Below are 14,165 nucleotides of genomic sequence, written 5' to 3'. Positions count from 1 at the left end.
CACAAAATAACACCTGTCCACACACACACATTTATGTGTACGAACGCGATATACATATAACTATGGTACGTATGTGTTGATTGATGTGTCTGTCCCCCGACTACCTACTGTGTTTCTGTATGAGTGGGAGATGTACCGTTTATGCACCTACTTGGCTTCCGTACCGTATGATGGGTATACTGCTGTGTATAGGTACTTGGGATATATGCATACTGTGTTTGCTTACACAGTGCACGTGGTGGTGCGTCTGGGATTTATGTACTTTGCACGGATGAGGTGTGCAGTCCTGGGGCCTCGGCATTGGTTTAAATGAGACCGGCACTCGGAGGGGTGCGGCTTCTCAGAGCGCGCGGTCGCAGTCGTGGCTTTTTGAGCCTCTGGCTGCGCCGTACAGGATGGCTCCTGGGTGGCGCTAGCGGCAGCCGGGGCGCGGAGGAGGCCGAGCGCCGGGCCCGGGGAGCTGCGGTCCCAGCGAAGGGGCCGCCCGCACGTAGCCTGGGAGCCGCGCGCAGCGAGGAGCCTGCGCACCACCCAGTAGGCTGCGGAACGCCTCGCAGCGCGCGCGTGTGTCACCCACGGTCCGCGGCAGGCTGCCTTCCTTCCTAATGCCCTGGCTGGGCGCATGGTAGCGCACCCAGCACGGCCTGCCGAGTGTCTGTGTATACCGCACCCGTGTAGTGTGGTCACTGCAACGTGCCCGCAGGGCCTAACCTGCGTACTGAAATATACACTGGACTGTCCTGAGCATACACTCTCCCTCTCTCCGTGTGTATATACATCTAACACACGTAGCCCTCGCATCCGACACAGCTTCAGTGTAAGCTGCAGACCTAAGAAACTGCACCTAGAATTTAGTTTATAGCTCATAAACACAGAGTACATAATCTATCTAACCCATTGTGTGTATGACACCGACAGATTGCAGTCTTCTGTACTCGGTGCGGAGACCTACTGCAACAATGAATTACAGGAAGGAGATGATGCGCCAAACAGTCCCAGGACAATTCGATGATGCAGACTCCTCAGACAGGTAAGGAGAAAACAGGCTGCCAAGATTATTGTCAGATCATGTGAAAAGTTAGAGCAGAGTTTGTTTTTCCCCTCACTGACCACCTACTTGTATTTTTAAGAGAGTGTCGAAGAGTTGGGGCAGTGTTGTGGGGTTGTTGGTGGGATGGTGGAGAACAAGATTTTTTTTTTTTAATACAGTGAGGAACAATTTGTTAATGATATTTCCTCTCCTGCTGTTTGCATGGGTACAGGGGGCATCTTGACAGCTCTATTCAGGATCAGAGCCTGCACTGTCTTGCAAATATTACTTATCAGGTGTAGTGCTTACTGTTAGGAATAGTCTTGCTGACTTAAGTGGAACCACTCACTTGAACAATTATATGTGTATGTGTTGCAGGATTGGACCCTTGATTACTAAAGATATTTTTTGCCTATCAGGTCCTACTTCTTCGCAGCATGGCTGTTGCTTCTTGGTCCTGCAGTGACATTGTAATCCAATGTTTTTTACTCCACATTCTGTTGCCAAGGGAATAATTTTGGTGTCAGGCAGTTACTATTGTAAATTAAATCCAGGAGCAAATAGGGACAGGGTTAGGGTGATTAGATTTAAAGAAATGCTGTCAGGTTAGAAATTTAATGTGAGACTATATAAAGTCTATTTACTTTTTACTATTTATGCTCTCTGCTTAGGCAATAAAAATGGATTGGTTTGTTGTAAATTTGTTTATAAGGAGTTTCCAGGCCGTTTCACATTGTGATTCTCCTGAATTGTTTCAAAGCATGGAGGAGAATGTTTTTGTTTGTTTAAATAAAATCATGGAAATATTTCCATTATGTGTAACATTTGTGAAAGATTGATTTGAACGGGGAAAAGTTTTTTCTTTTTGTTTTTTGTCTTTGTTTAACAAAACCTGTGTTCAGCACATTTGACATTCCACAGTCAGCCTGTAAAACTCATTGCCAGGGGATGTTTGGAGGACAAAAGTATAATTGGGTTTAAATAAGAAATTAGATATGTTCATGGAGGATAGGTCCATTAGTGGCTATTAGCTAAAATGGTCAGAAATGCAACGCAATTCTTTGAGTGTCCCTTAACCTCTCTGTGCCAGAAGCTGGGACTGGACTCAATAATTGTCCTGTTCTGTTCACTCTCTCTGAAGCATTTGGCGCTGGCTACTATTGGAAGACAGGATACTGGGCTAGATGGACCATTGGCCTGACCCAGTATGGCTGTTCTTATGATCTGGCAGGATCTCCATTCTAAATTGAATAGTAGAGTTGTCAGCAAAGGCTGGAGAAGTGCAATGGGGAAGGGAGCGAAAGGGTTGATAAATTCTTAAGGTGAAATTCACCTCCCCCCCCATTCCGTATTGGGTCCAGGTGAGACCTTCTGCCCTACTTGAACCCTGCAGATCTACAGCTATGGCATGTGAGAGCACAGTGGATATACACAGAGGCCTCCTCACTCCTTTGCTTATCGTGTAAGGAGGCTCTGAATTTATGCTGATGCAGTGGCTCTAAAGCCCAGAGTAGGAGGTGCTGAGGGGCAATAGGCCATAGGCTGGAATAGAAACCTTGGAAGGACTGTGGTGAATCTGTGGCTTTCCTGGATGTTGGAGGTAAAGTCCGTCTCCCAAATTATCCTTGAACTTCTTCCAAGAACCCATTTCCTTAAATTTTGTGCCGGGGAGGGGTAAATTTCACCTCTATAGCCTATGGTCTCATTTTTCTGTTGCGCTTGATGCAAAGATGTTCTGGACTGCATATACTTATGATAAACTGATCTGGAATCTAGAACTGGTATGTCTCAGGCTAAGGTGATATTCAGTTTATTTTTGAGTTGGGAGGGAAGCTTACAAATATCTGAGAGTATGTTTACATTGTGATTAGAAACCCTGCAGCGCTGAGTGTCAGAGCGTGGGTCAGCTGACTTGAGCTTGCAAGGCTCATGCTGTGAGACTAAAAATAGCAGAGTAGACATTTGGGTTCAGGCTGGAGCCCTGGCTCCAGTGTGAGCCCAAATGTCGACACTGCAATTGTGCAGCCTGAGCCCGAGTCAGCTGACTTGGGCCAGTTGCATCCATGCTTCATGTCTTTTATTGCAGTGTAGACATAGCATGAGGTGACTAAGGAGAAATTAGAGATGCATGGGAAGAATATGAAGAGACCTGGCAGACCACAGAGACCAGGCTTAGGGTGGATCATAAGCGCTCATAACAACTAAATGTTCCTTTCTAGCTCATCAGTTTTAGTGCTGGGTCTATTGATCTCTCAGACCGGGGTATTTGTTGAGCTTTCTGCAGCTCACCGGTAAGGTCCAGTTTGGGATCATCTCAGCTAGAATCCTCGTGTAGCCTAGTTTGTTAGGACAGTGGAGTTTGTCTGTCTCTGAAGAGTGAACAGGATGGTCTTTTGTAGTGTAGGTGTTCGGTAGGAGTTGCAGAGAGTGCCAGATATCTGTGATTCACTGAACAGAATAGTTGAACGAATTACAAAACAGCATTTAAGCAAAGGAAGAAGATACTTAAAAGTGCTATAGTAAAAGCGAGCCTCCATGCAGAAGAGCTCTTCAGGGCAGGTGAAATAATAAAATATTGAGCAGAGAGATACCCTTATTATTGCATTCTTCTGGATGACTGTACATTAATTTCACAATGATTCTGGTAATATGGGGTTTATTTATATAGATCTTTTTTTTTTTTTAAGTGAATTGACCCAGGGCACGGAAACAGTTAAAGGGGAGGAGGTAACAGTTAAACATCAGCAATCATGTTTGTCTGAGGAAGTGGACATTGATGAAATTGAATATGACGATGATGATGAGGATGAAGAGTGGGACTGGGATGATTCAGTTGGAAGACTCACCAAGCGTCATACTGCAACTGGAGGCTGCAACCCACAGGTACATTAAAGACACTTCCAGGACGCTTTTCAGAGTTTCTAATAGCAAACGGGACTAAAGCAGGGCACAGTGATATGTGAATATGGACCCCAACCATAAATTCACATTGGGACTTCTCATCGCACTCTCAGCTTAGGAGCGACCTCACACACTCACTCACTCACTCACCCCCCCAACCAATGCCACCCTCTTACCATGCCCCGGTGGTTCTCCTTCCTCAACTCTTATTGCTCGGTCTTGCTTGTGGCTGTACCTCTGTTCCATTCCTTTGGGGTCTCAACCTCTCTCCCCACCCTGATATCATTGCTATATCCTCTATATATATTCTTGGGTTTCCATCCTTTCCTTCTCACCAGTTTGTGAGACGACATGCTTGATGTGACTGGGGAGTGTGAGGGCAAGCATATATTTCGTATCATTAGTAAAGGAGGCAAGTAAACCTATGAAAAACACGAAAGGTGAATGGATTTAGAGGGGACTCTATGAGGTTAGAAATCTTGTCTGAATTACTAGCTTAAATAATTAACCCACAGAATTTGAAAACTAATTTACTTTTCACTATGCTCTCAGCTTGGGCAACAGAAGTAGAACATTTCTCCTTGTTTCTTTGACATATGGACATCAGAGTATCTCTGGGAAACTGAAGGGGAGCGGTTACAGAATGTTGTGACTGGCAAAAACATATTTCCTGGGCTACCTGTTTCTGCCTTATGGGCTTCGGAAGGAGACCTGGGGAGGAGGGAGTTATGTGGTGTGTGCTATCTAGAGGCTTATGATGGGGATCTGGCTGGGGCAGACATTGATTGGGTATGGAGAAGATTGTCTCTGGGAACTGATGCCTCTTTGACAAGCCATGCATACCTCTTCTTTGTTCTCTCTTTTTGCTCTGACTCTTTCCCATCTCAGTTTTTCTCCCCATCTCTCTCTTTGTGTTTTCTCTATTGTTTTCCCCATTGCTGGTGTTCTTGTTCCCTCTTGGGAGCTAAAATATGCTAGTTGACTGAGTTACAGTTAATCCCCTGATTAACAAGCACCTTCTCCTTGAGCTCTTAGCTAATAGGATTTTGAACCCACATACGTTTTTTGTTTTCTCTTAAATGAAATCATTTCCAGTTCTAAACTATGTCTGTACCCTGACAAATTCTGATTTTCTAAATGCAGATAAGCTTGTACAGGTGTTTAGATACATGAGCAGATCAAACTAGATAAGTTGATTTTTTTTTCCCAAGCTACTGTGTGTATTTAGAAGGGCTGCTTAGGGAAGGCAAATTATGTAACAAATCCTTTGTTTCAGGCAAATAGACAGACCCCTAGTTGCAATTCAGCAAAAATGTCCACTCCTACAGACAAGGCCCTAAGAAAATTTGAGCATAAAATTAATCTAGGTAAGTATAATCCTATCGTCATCTTTTATGGTAATAGGTACACCTTGGTGACATTCAGTGACTAATTCTAATTACATTGAGTTGGGGCTTTTAGGCATTATAACTAGCCAGCTGTTACCAAACAGTTAAAAGGGTTAATATTTGCTGTTGCCTTCCGACATCATGTTTGTCTTTAGATACCATTCCTGGAGTCGTCTTCTGCCCGAGAGCTGTCCTGTCTCTCTTCCCCGCCTCCTTCTGATCACACAAAATAACTCTTCTGTAATTTCACCCCAGAAACAATCTGATTGGCTTGGAGGCAGGGACTCAGCTGTCCGTCAGACCATCATCTGATCACTCGCAAAGTTGCAGAAGCTCAGCTTCTTTGGTTCTACAATACTCTGTATAGTCAGTATGCAGTGAAGTTGCTGAGTAACATACCATGGTATCTTGTGGTAGCAAATGTATACCAGGATACAGTGATTTTTGTCTAGTATCTTTCATACCAAAAGATTTCCAAAATGATGAGATAAGTGAGTAGGCCAGTGATTTATAAACACAAACAGCAGCAATACCCTTGGTATTAAGTCACATGCCTCCTTAAACATCAGATTTCGCGTTACTGAGGGAATATTGGCTTGGACGCTGAGGGCTATTGCTTACTCGGGAAAATGGCATGGGATTTTTTAAGTTCCTTGAGAGAAGGGCAAATGGACTTCTGTTTAACATCCCATCTGAAGGACAGCATTTCCAGGCACTGTCTCATCTCCAGGGCAGTAGCCCCTGTTGCTCCTCTATAATCCTGGAGTGGGCCTCAGACCCATAGAGGAGAATGCTACTACTAGTGCACATGTTTTGAAAACCTGATCATCTTGTTACAAGTATTTCTTTATGTGCCTTGAATGTGTGTGATATGTCTACTGGCAGCAGAAATGTAGCTGCAGTTTTGTGTGTGGAAAACTGCTTTGATCGTCACGTCTTTTTCTTTAATGTATTTTTCAGATAGGTTGAATCTCGCTGACTCTGTTATAAACAAAGTCACAGAAAAGTCTAGGCAAAAGGAAGCAGATATGTAAGTACTTTGGGTGGCTGTATTTCTGTTGATTTATTGAAAACTCTTATGCCCTCAAATTGTTTTCTACTATGAGCTGCAACTTGATCTATGATGCTGAATAAACTAGAAATTAGAGAACGTAAATGTTCTGTGTGCTGGTTGTATTTTGGATTGAGCTGTCCAGGGATTAAAAAAATTCATCATGATTAATCTTGCAATTAAAAAAAAAAAATTGCGATTAATCGCACTGTTAAACAATAGAATATAATTTATTTAAATATTTTTGGATGTTTTCTACATTTTAAAATATATTTCAATTACAACACAGAATACAAAGTGTACAGTGCTCCCTTTATATTTTTTTATTACAAGTATTTGCACTGTAAAAAACAAAGCAAAAAAACAAACCCCAAGTACTATAGTGCAATCTCTTTATCATGAAAGTTGAACTTACAAATGTAGACTTATGTACAAAAAACCTGCATTCAAAAATAAAACAATGTAAAAGTTTAGAGCCTGCAAGTCCACTCGGTCCTACTTCTTGTTCAGCCAATTGCTCAGACAAACAAGTTTGTTTACATTTGCAGGAGATAATGCTGCCCACTTCTTGTTTACAGTCTCACCTGAAAGAGAGAGCTGGTGTTCTTATGGCACTGTTGTAGCCGGCGTTGCAAGATATTTACGTCCCAGATGCGCTAAAGATTCATATGTCCCTTCGTGCTTCAACCACCATTCCAGGGGTCATGCGTCCATTCTGATGACAGGTTCTGCTCGTTAATGATCCAAAGCAGTGTGGACCAACACATGTTCATTTTCATTATCTGAGTTAGATGCCACCAGCAGAAGGTTGATTTTCTTTTTTGGTGATTCGGGTTCTGTAGTTTCCGCATCGGAGTGTTGCTCTTTTAAGACGTCTGAAAGCATGCTCCACACCTCGTCGCTCTCAGATTTTGGAAGGCACTTCAGATTCTTAAACCTTGGGTTGAGTGCTGTAGCTATCTTTAGAAATCTCACATTGGTACCTTCTTTGTGTTTTTGTCAGATCTGCAATGCAAGTGTTCTTAAAATGAACAACATGTGCTGGGTCATCATCCAAGTCTGCTATAACATGAAATATATGGCAGAATGTGGGTAAAACAGAGCAGGGGACGTACAATTCTCCCCCTCAAAGAGTTCAGTCAAAAATTTAATTAATGCTTTTTTTTTTTTTAAACTAGCGTCATCAGCATGGAAGCATGTCCTCTGGAATGGTGGCCAAAGCATGAAGTGGCATACGAATGTTTAGCATATCTGGCACGTAAATACTTTGCAATGCCGGCTACAAAAGTGCCATGCACATGCCTGTTCTCACTTTCTGGTGATGCTGTAGATAAGAAGAGGGCAGCATTATCTCCTGTAAATGTAAACAAACTTGTTGGTCTTAGCGATTGGACGAACAAGAAGTAGGATTGAGTGGACCGGTAGGCTCTGAAGTTTTACACCGTTTTGTTTTTGAGTGCAGTTACGTAACAAAAATCTACGTTTGTAAGTTGCACTTTCATGACAAAGATTGTACTACAGTACTTGTATGAGGTGAATTGAAAAATACTATTTCTTTTATTTATCATTTTTACAGTGAAAATTTTGGAATTAACGTTTTCCCCATAAAATGGGATGATTTGCTGAACAGTCACTAAAGTCATTGCCAGGTCTTGATCCTGCTTTCTTTGAAGTCCGTGGCAAATATAATTAATTTCAGTGGCTGTGGGATTAGCCAATAAGGCAGAAAACGCTGCTGGTACTTTGCCAGCAAAGGGAATCCCATTTTAATGTAATGATGCTTCCTCTTTTCTCTCCCTTCCTTGCCTAATTATCTTCTTGAGCACTCATTCTGGAAAAATTATTGGCGGAGCTATGGATGTTCTTCCTGGGTAGACCATGTCATGCTGTTATATTTTCATTTCCACTAGGTATCGAGTCAAAGATAAATCAGACAGAGCAACAGTGGAACAAGTAAGTTTTAAATATATCAAACTGTTTGTTAAAAGGCTTATTTTCATTTGAATCACTAACCAGAGGTAAAATCCTAGCTTTGTTGCTGTCAATGGCAAAACGTTCATTGACTTCAGTGGGTCAGGGTTTCATCCCATGTTTTTTCTTGTCTTTCTGAACAAGACTGCTTTATAGAAATTGTGTCTGCTTTCACAGCTGGTTTGGAGAACATTGTGGCGCTGAATATTATGATTTGCTGTTGTATTCAACTGGGATTTTGTTGGTAGGCATAGAATTTCATTTTAGCTTTACTCAAAAGTGGAATTTTCCATGGAAAAGATGAAATGGTCCTTTTTCTTTAATCCACACATTTTTGCTTTTAAAACTAGTATGATACATTAAAGGCCTGTATATCACAAGGACCACCATGTGCTATTGTGAATGCCTGGCACATTTTAAGATAGCTGAGTTCTAATGCACTTTTTTTCTTGGTACTGTGGATGGGAAATCAATCCTTTATTAGCATTAGCCTAAGGATGCATGTCAGATATTATAAATCACTGATTAGGAGTTGCATACAAGTCACAAACACGTTTTCCTCCAATATTTTAAAGATAATTCCAAAATTATAGAAGAAACAGAATACTATCCAGATAGAATTTTGAATGGCTTGGTCCACTAAGATGCTGTGGTTCTGTGGGTTCTTCAATTCAAGATGGATTAGTTTAATAATATTTTCAGTAAACTGGATAAAGTGATTTTGCTTGCTTTTTTTTTTTTTTTCTAATTTCCCATGAGGTATTGGATCCAAGAACACGAATGATCCTGTTCAAGATGCTAACTAGAGGTGTCATATCAGAGATAAATGGCTGCATCAGCACAGGAAAAGAAGTAAGTTTCCTTCCAACTGGCATGCTACAGACTTTCTTTGCAAACTGAAAGGAAGTTGACTCTGCTAAAAGGGAAATAGTAATTATTTATTATCTCTGGCATTAAATTAATTTTCTTGTGTTTGTCAAGAAGTTAATTTATTTACTGTAAAGTGAGACATCTGTTACTTTGAATTTCATCGCATATCAATAGTGAAGCTACTGAACTCTGTTTAATAATCAAAATATGGAGCACCATTTAAATTCCACTTAGACCATAAGCGGTCTTGAGGACTTCAGTGGTATGTAGGCCTAATGCTGAGACTTGGCACAGAGGCTAGTTTCAGTCTCACAGCCAAAGGCTGGTCTCATTGAAGTAACAGGCAAAACTCCATTGACTTCAGTGGAACCAGTATTTGGCTCTGAAGATCTGACCCTGCTTATCATACGTACAGTCCTCACTCATGCAGTTAGTTCCACTGAAGTCAACGTGACCACACTCAGGAGTGCAGAGCATCAGTGAGAGTTGAGGGTGCTTGGCACCTCTTTGGATCAGGCTCCTCTCTAGTTATCTGTAATGGACACCCCAGCCATTATTGTGAAGTTCTACTGCATGTATGCATTTTAGAGCTTTATACGCACACTAACATCTTCATATGGTTTTAGATCCCAATCCTGCAAAATATTCCCAGTGGTTGGATCCCTGGGCCTGTGCGAAATCCTGTTGACTTCAGTGGGGGCCACCCCTGTTGGGTCCAGGGGTCTCTAGGATTGAGGCATTTTACAACATTGCCACCACCTTATATCTTGGGGTGTCCCTGCAGCACCCCAGCCTCAGTTTCTCTCTTCTCAGGGCTCCTTAAAAAATTCCACACAGTCCCAAGATACTCAAAAACAGGGTTCCCCTTCTGTGGTCCAATTTATTAAGTCCTTATACAGTTACCCATAGTTCCCACCCCGCCATTACACTCCTTTAGTTCTATTTGGACTGGCAATAAAGTCTGTCAAAACAAGTGTAATTCAGAACAAAACCATCTTAACAGTCCTTCCTCCAGGGAATTTCTGCTGGAGTGCAGTTTTCCCACCTTTCTCCAGGGCTTGGAGGCCCGGACATACCACCAGGAAGCGTGCAAACAACCTTCCCCTGTGGTCTCAGGGTCTCCAGCAGGAGCTGTCTTGCTTTCTGCAGCTGCGCAGGCTCAGATCTCTGCCTTACCCAAAGTCTCTCCCTTCTGTACACCAGAGGCCTGATTGGGTCACCTCTCTGTGAAGGAGAGTTAGCTGTGTCATAGGTGGGATTCAGACCCATTTCCCTTTAAAGGGTTAGCCACCCTGTGACAAAGCCCAAAGGTTTAATTTCTCTCCTAAAAAATGGTGTTCTTGACAGTATTTGATACATGAGCAAACTGCTCAGTACTTAAACTATTCCCAGAACGTTAATATTGTTTCTCTTACCTTCACACTTATAGGCTAATGTCTATCACGCCAGTACAGTGAATGGAGAGAACAGAGCAATAAAGATTTATAAAACCTCTATTTTGATGTTTAAAGATCGGGATAAGTATGTGAGTGGGGAATTCAGGTGAGCTGAAGTTCTTTTCTTTAATGACAGCAAACCTCTAACTGTGCGTTTACCTACAGATTGCTCTTAATTTTTGTCACAAATATTCTATAAATGTTTAAGTCTCTGTGGTGTGCTTGTTTTTAAGATTTCGTCATGGATATTGTAAAGGAAACCCGAGGAAAATGGTGAAGACATGGGCAGAAAAAGAGATGAGGAATTTAATAAGGTGATTTTTATGTTTAACTTTGGTGCAGACATGACTTGTGCATTCCATTGCTGGTGGGAATGAATGTAAGTGTGTGCTGGCTGCTGCTCAGTGTCCCCTGTGTGGTATCTGTGTGGAAAATTGGTGGGATGAGATATCATGGCCTTCAGGGCTGTCACCAATTTCCCACCTGCTTATTTGGGGGCGTTGTTCATTCATACGCTGTTAATAAGGAACGTTGAAAAGATTTCCCCAATACTGCTAAGCAGCAAGATTCCCAGCCTGATGTGTCTAAGGTGTTTCTTCTGCATTAACAGCACTTGGGCAGACTGCCGCACCCACGCGCAGGCTCCAAACAAACACAGCTATCCCCCCGTCCACTGTCCATGCAGGATCAGGGTCTACATCGCACCAGCTGTTGTATTGTCTCTGTTCCTAAAACATTACTTTACTTTTTCTATATTAGGCTAAATATTTCCATTTACACTTAAGTTCCCCATCTTAGTGTGCATGGATTGTACGATGGGCCAAATCCTGCAGTCCTTATTCTGACTAGATTCCCAATGGAATCGGACAATCAGGATCTGGGACGTGACATTAAGCTTTGAAATCCGCCCTGTCTTTCTGTTATGCTGTGACTAGCTCATTCATACTGTAGCCACCTATTAGTTAGACTTTGATGGAAAGCCCTAAATTGCATTTCCCCAAACAAGCCTGTTTTTAATGCACAACCCTATTGTGATGTTTTTAAGTGACAGGCAGGCAGTAACATCGCTATAGAGCTCAGTATGTCACCTCGTTCCCTCACAAACATGGTGAACGGGAGAGGTGGCAGAACCATGTTTTTTTGCACTTCACACAAGAGATCCCTCAGGGCAGAGGAGCAATTGTTCATCACTGCAGTCTGGCCCTCTAGGAGAGGAAAGAGCAGAGATGCTGCAGGATGATTGTTTATCCTTGCCAGGGTCTGCAGAAGTGTGAGCCCCTCATGGTCACTGGGATCAGAGGCGCTGATGCATTTAAGGGTCTGATCCAAAGCCTGTGAAGATGAATGGAAAGACTCCTGTTGGTTTTAATGGGTTTTGGGTCAGGCCTCAAAAGAATCAGCACGGATGTGATTGTTGTTCATCACCACGTTGACATCAATGAAGACCAGTGCCTGTCCCATAAACAGGGCAGAAACCAGACTGCCTGGGAGCCAGGGAATCTGAAGACTCTGGGTGTTGCCAAGGCTGTTTGGTTAAAACCTTCCCCAGTATAGTAGGGTGAGAAACAAGGTGATCACAGGAGATATTGTCAGTGTCTTGGGTGATTCTCCAGCAAGGGTCAAACAATTACTCTTCTGAGTGATTCTGGCACCCTGCCCTCCCCGGGGAGGCATCAGTCACTGCTTCCTTTTACAGACCCACTGTCTTCCCACTAGATTTCGTGTGGGATTTTTGAAAAGTGTCTAAGTGAGTTAGAAGCAAAAGTCTCATTAGCTTTTCAATAAGCCTTGTTCTCCTCACTCTTTGAAAAATCCTGGTGATGAGGGACATGGATCTAAATCTCCAGCATTTCCACATCTGCACAATGTGAAACCGGCTGAAACTCAAGGAGAGACGACGACGTGGCCTCCTTCCACTAGGATCAGTGGTTTCTGCGTGTGTAGTGGGGTCTCAGGGAGGAGGGAATCAGGCAAGCTAGAGAGCTAGCCAATAAACCGGTGCCAGCTGGGGGTGGATCATTTGATGGTAGCTGTTCTGTTGAGCTCCTGTTTGTCCCAGGTGCCCCCACAGGTACAAAAGGTGGGTTCTGATTTTAATCTGCCTCAGATCCGGTCCTCAGTTATGGAGGAACAAGATGTTTGGAACCTGATCTCCCATATAATCCCCCATGACTCATAATGTCACTCACAAAGCCGCAATAGAGGGTGGGAGTCTTTAGTGCTGTCTGTTTCAGGAGTGAAACAGCAGAGCATTCCAGCCACTGCACCAATGTACCTCCCAGGACTGGGGATCAACCCACAGGAGACAGCCCTCCAACACACACACACAAGGGAGCTTTATTATCCCCCCTCTCAACCTGTGACAGCCATGACAGGGAATAATTGTAAGGCTCTGCTTGCATGCTGATTGTTCTTCCTCTTGAAGTCCCCTCTTCCTCCTTGGCATGATGCCATGGCACAGTATCTTGGGGTCCTCCTTCCTTGCACTTCTTGGTGTGGTGCCTTGGGGTCCTTACTCCTCGTCCTGCCCAAGCCCCAGCTCTGGGATTCCATTCCACACCCTCTGCCTTCTCAGCTGGATACAGGAGTCCTCCTCATGCCCTGCCGTCTCAAACAGCTGCTGTGTCCCAGATCCTGGCTGGGGGAATGGATCCACTTAATGTCCCACACCCACCACTGAAAATGTTGTCAGAACATGGTCAGTTTCCCCATGTAGATGGGGAGCCAGAAGTGCAAAGTATTATTTATTCCCTGTTGAAAAACTGTGACCTTTGCTGACCCAAACGCATCACACTCTATGGTAGAACACTGACTGATGGGCGCATTGCTTTCCACTAATGGGCAGTGTTAATGCCATTTTATTGCAGGGTAAAGTCGGTCCCCATTGCACAGACCCTCCTACCATCCCCACCCTTCCATCAGGGAAGAGAGTGGAGCTGCAAAGGACACCTGGGACAGGGCAGACCGTTGCCTTTGCAGACTATCAGTTACACAGTCACCATCTCAGGGAATCTTTTATTATTTCATCTTTTTGTGGGGGAAAAAATCACAGTGATGTCAACAACTCGTGACCAATTGTTGCTAATGGAGGCATCTGTCTGTCGGGTGAGATAAGGATGAAACACTTGGTCAGCAACAGAGAGACAGACTGGCTGATGCAGCTGGATAGTGGGAGGTGGGGTGTATGGGGCAATTTAGCTTAACAAAAATATATATAATTAAGGGTATATCTACAGGGTGTAGCAGTGCACTGCAGGGGTGTGATTTCTAAAGCACACCAATGTGTGGCACACTAATTGGTCCATGTAGATCCTGCTGGTGCACACTAAAAGTTCTCTAGTGTGCTTTAATGTGCTCTGGAACTTTTAGTGCTAAGCAGCAGGGTCTATACGGACCAATTAGTGTGCAATACGATAGTGCGCTTCAGAACTCACAGCCCCATAGCGTGTATTGCCACAGTGTGGACAACACTGGACATTTATGACATACCTTCTCACATTCCAAGTGGTTAACGCAGA

At 43.3% G+C, this 14,165-nt stretch overlaps 1 protein-coding gene across 4 annotated transcripts in view; it reads left to right on the top strand.

Moving 5' to 3' along the window:
• The first annotated feature begins 46 nt into the window (after window positions 1–46).
• Window positions 47–14,165, top strand: part of RIOK1 (RIO kinase 1) — a 30,159-nt gene continuing 16,040 nt past the window's right edge. Inside the window, exons 1-9 of one of the 4 annotated variants that reach the window (XM_048839801.2) lie at window positions 47–65; window positions 919–1,030; window positions 3,718–3,913; window positions 5,208–5,298; window positions 6,280–6,349; window positions 8,281–8,323; window positions 9,101–9,193; window positions 10,641–10,753; window positions 10,881–10,961. In XM_048839801.2, coding sequence (XP_048695758.2) covers window positions 960–1,030; window positions 3,718–3,913; window positions 5,208–5,298; window positions 6,280–6,349; window positions 8,281–8,323; window positions 9,101–9,193; window positions 10,641–10,753; window positions 10,881–10,961 — 758 coding nt within the window. In that variant the 5' untranslated portion in view covers window positions 47–65; window positions 919–959. Of the gene's footprint in view, window positions 66–395; window positions 1,031–3,717; window positions 3,914–5,207; window positions 5,299–6,279; window positions 6,350–8,280; window positions 8,324–9,100; window positions 9,194–10,640; window positions 10,754–10,880; window positions 10,962–14,165 lie in introns of those variants that run through there. The other 3 variants (XM_048839800.2, XM_048839799.2, XM_048839798.2) reach the window with 3 other exon arrangements.

Source organism: Caretta caretta, chromosome 2, assembly GCF_965140235.1.
Source record: "Caretta caretta isolate rCarCar2 chromosome 2, rCarCar1.hap1, whole genome shotgun sequence".
In the NCBI taxonomy this organism is placed as follows: Eukaryota; Metazoa; Chordata; order Testudines; family Cheloniidae; genus Caretta; species Caretta caretta.
The sequence above is the reverse complement of the archived record's forward strand: the minus strand, read 5'-3'. Positions and strand labels throughout refer to the sequence as shown.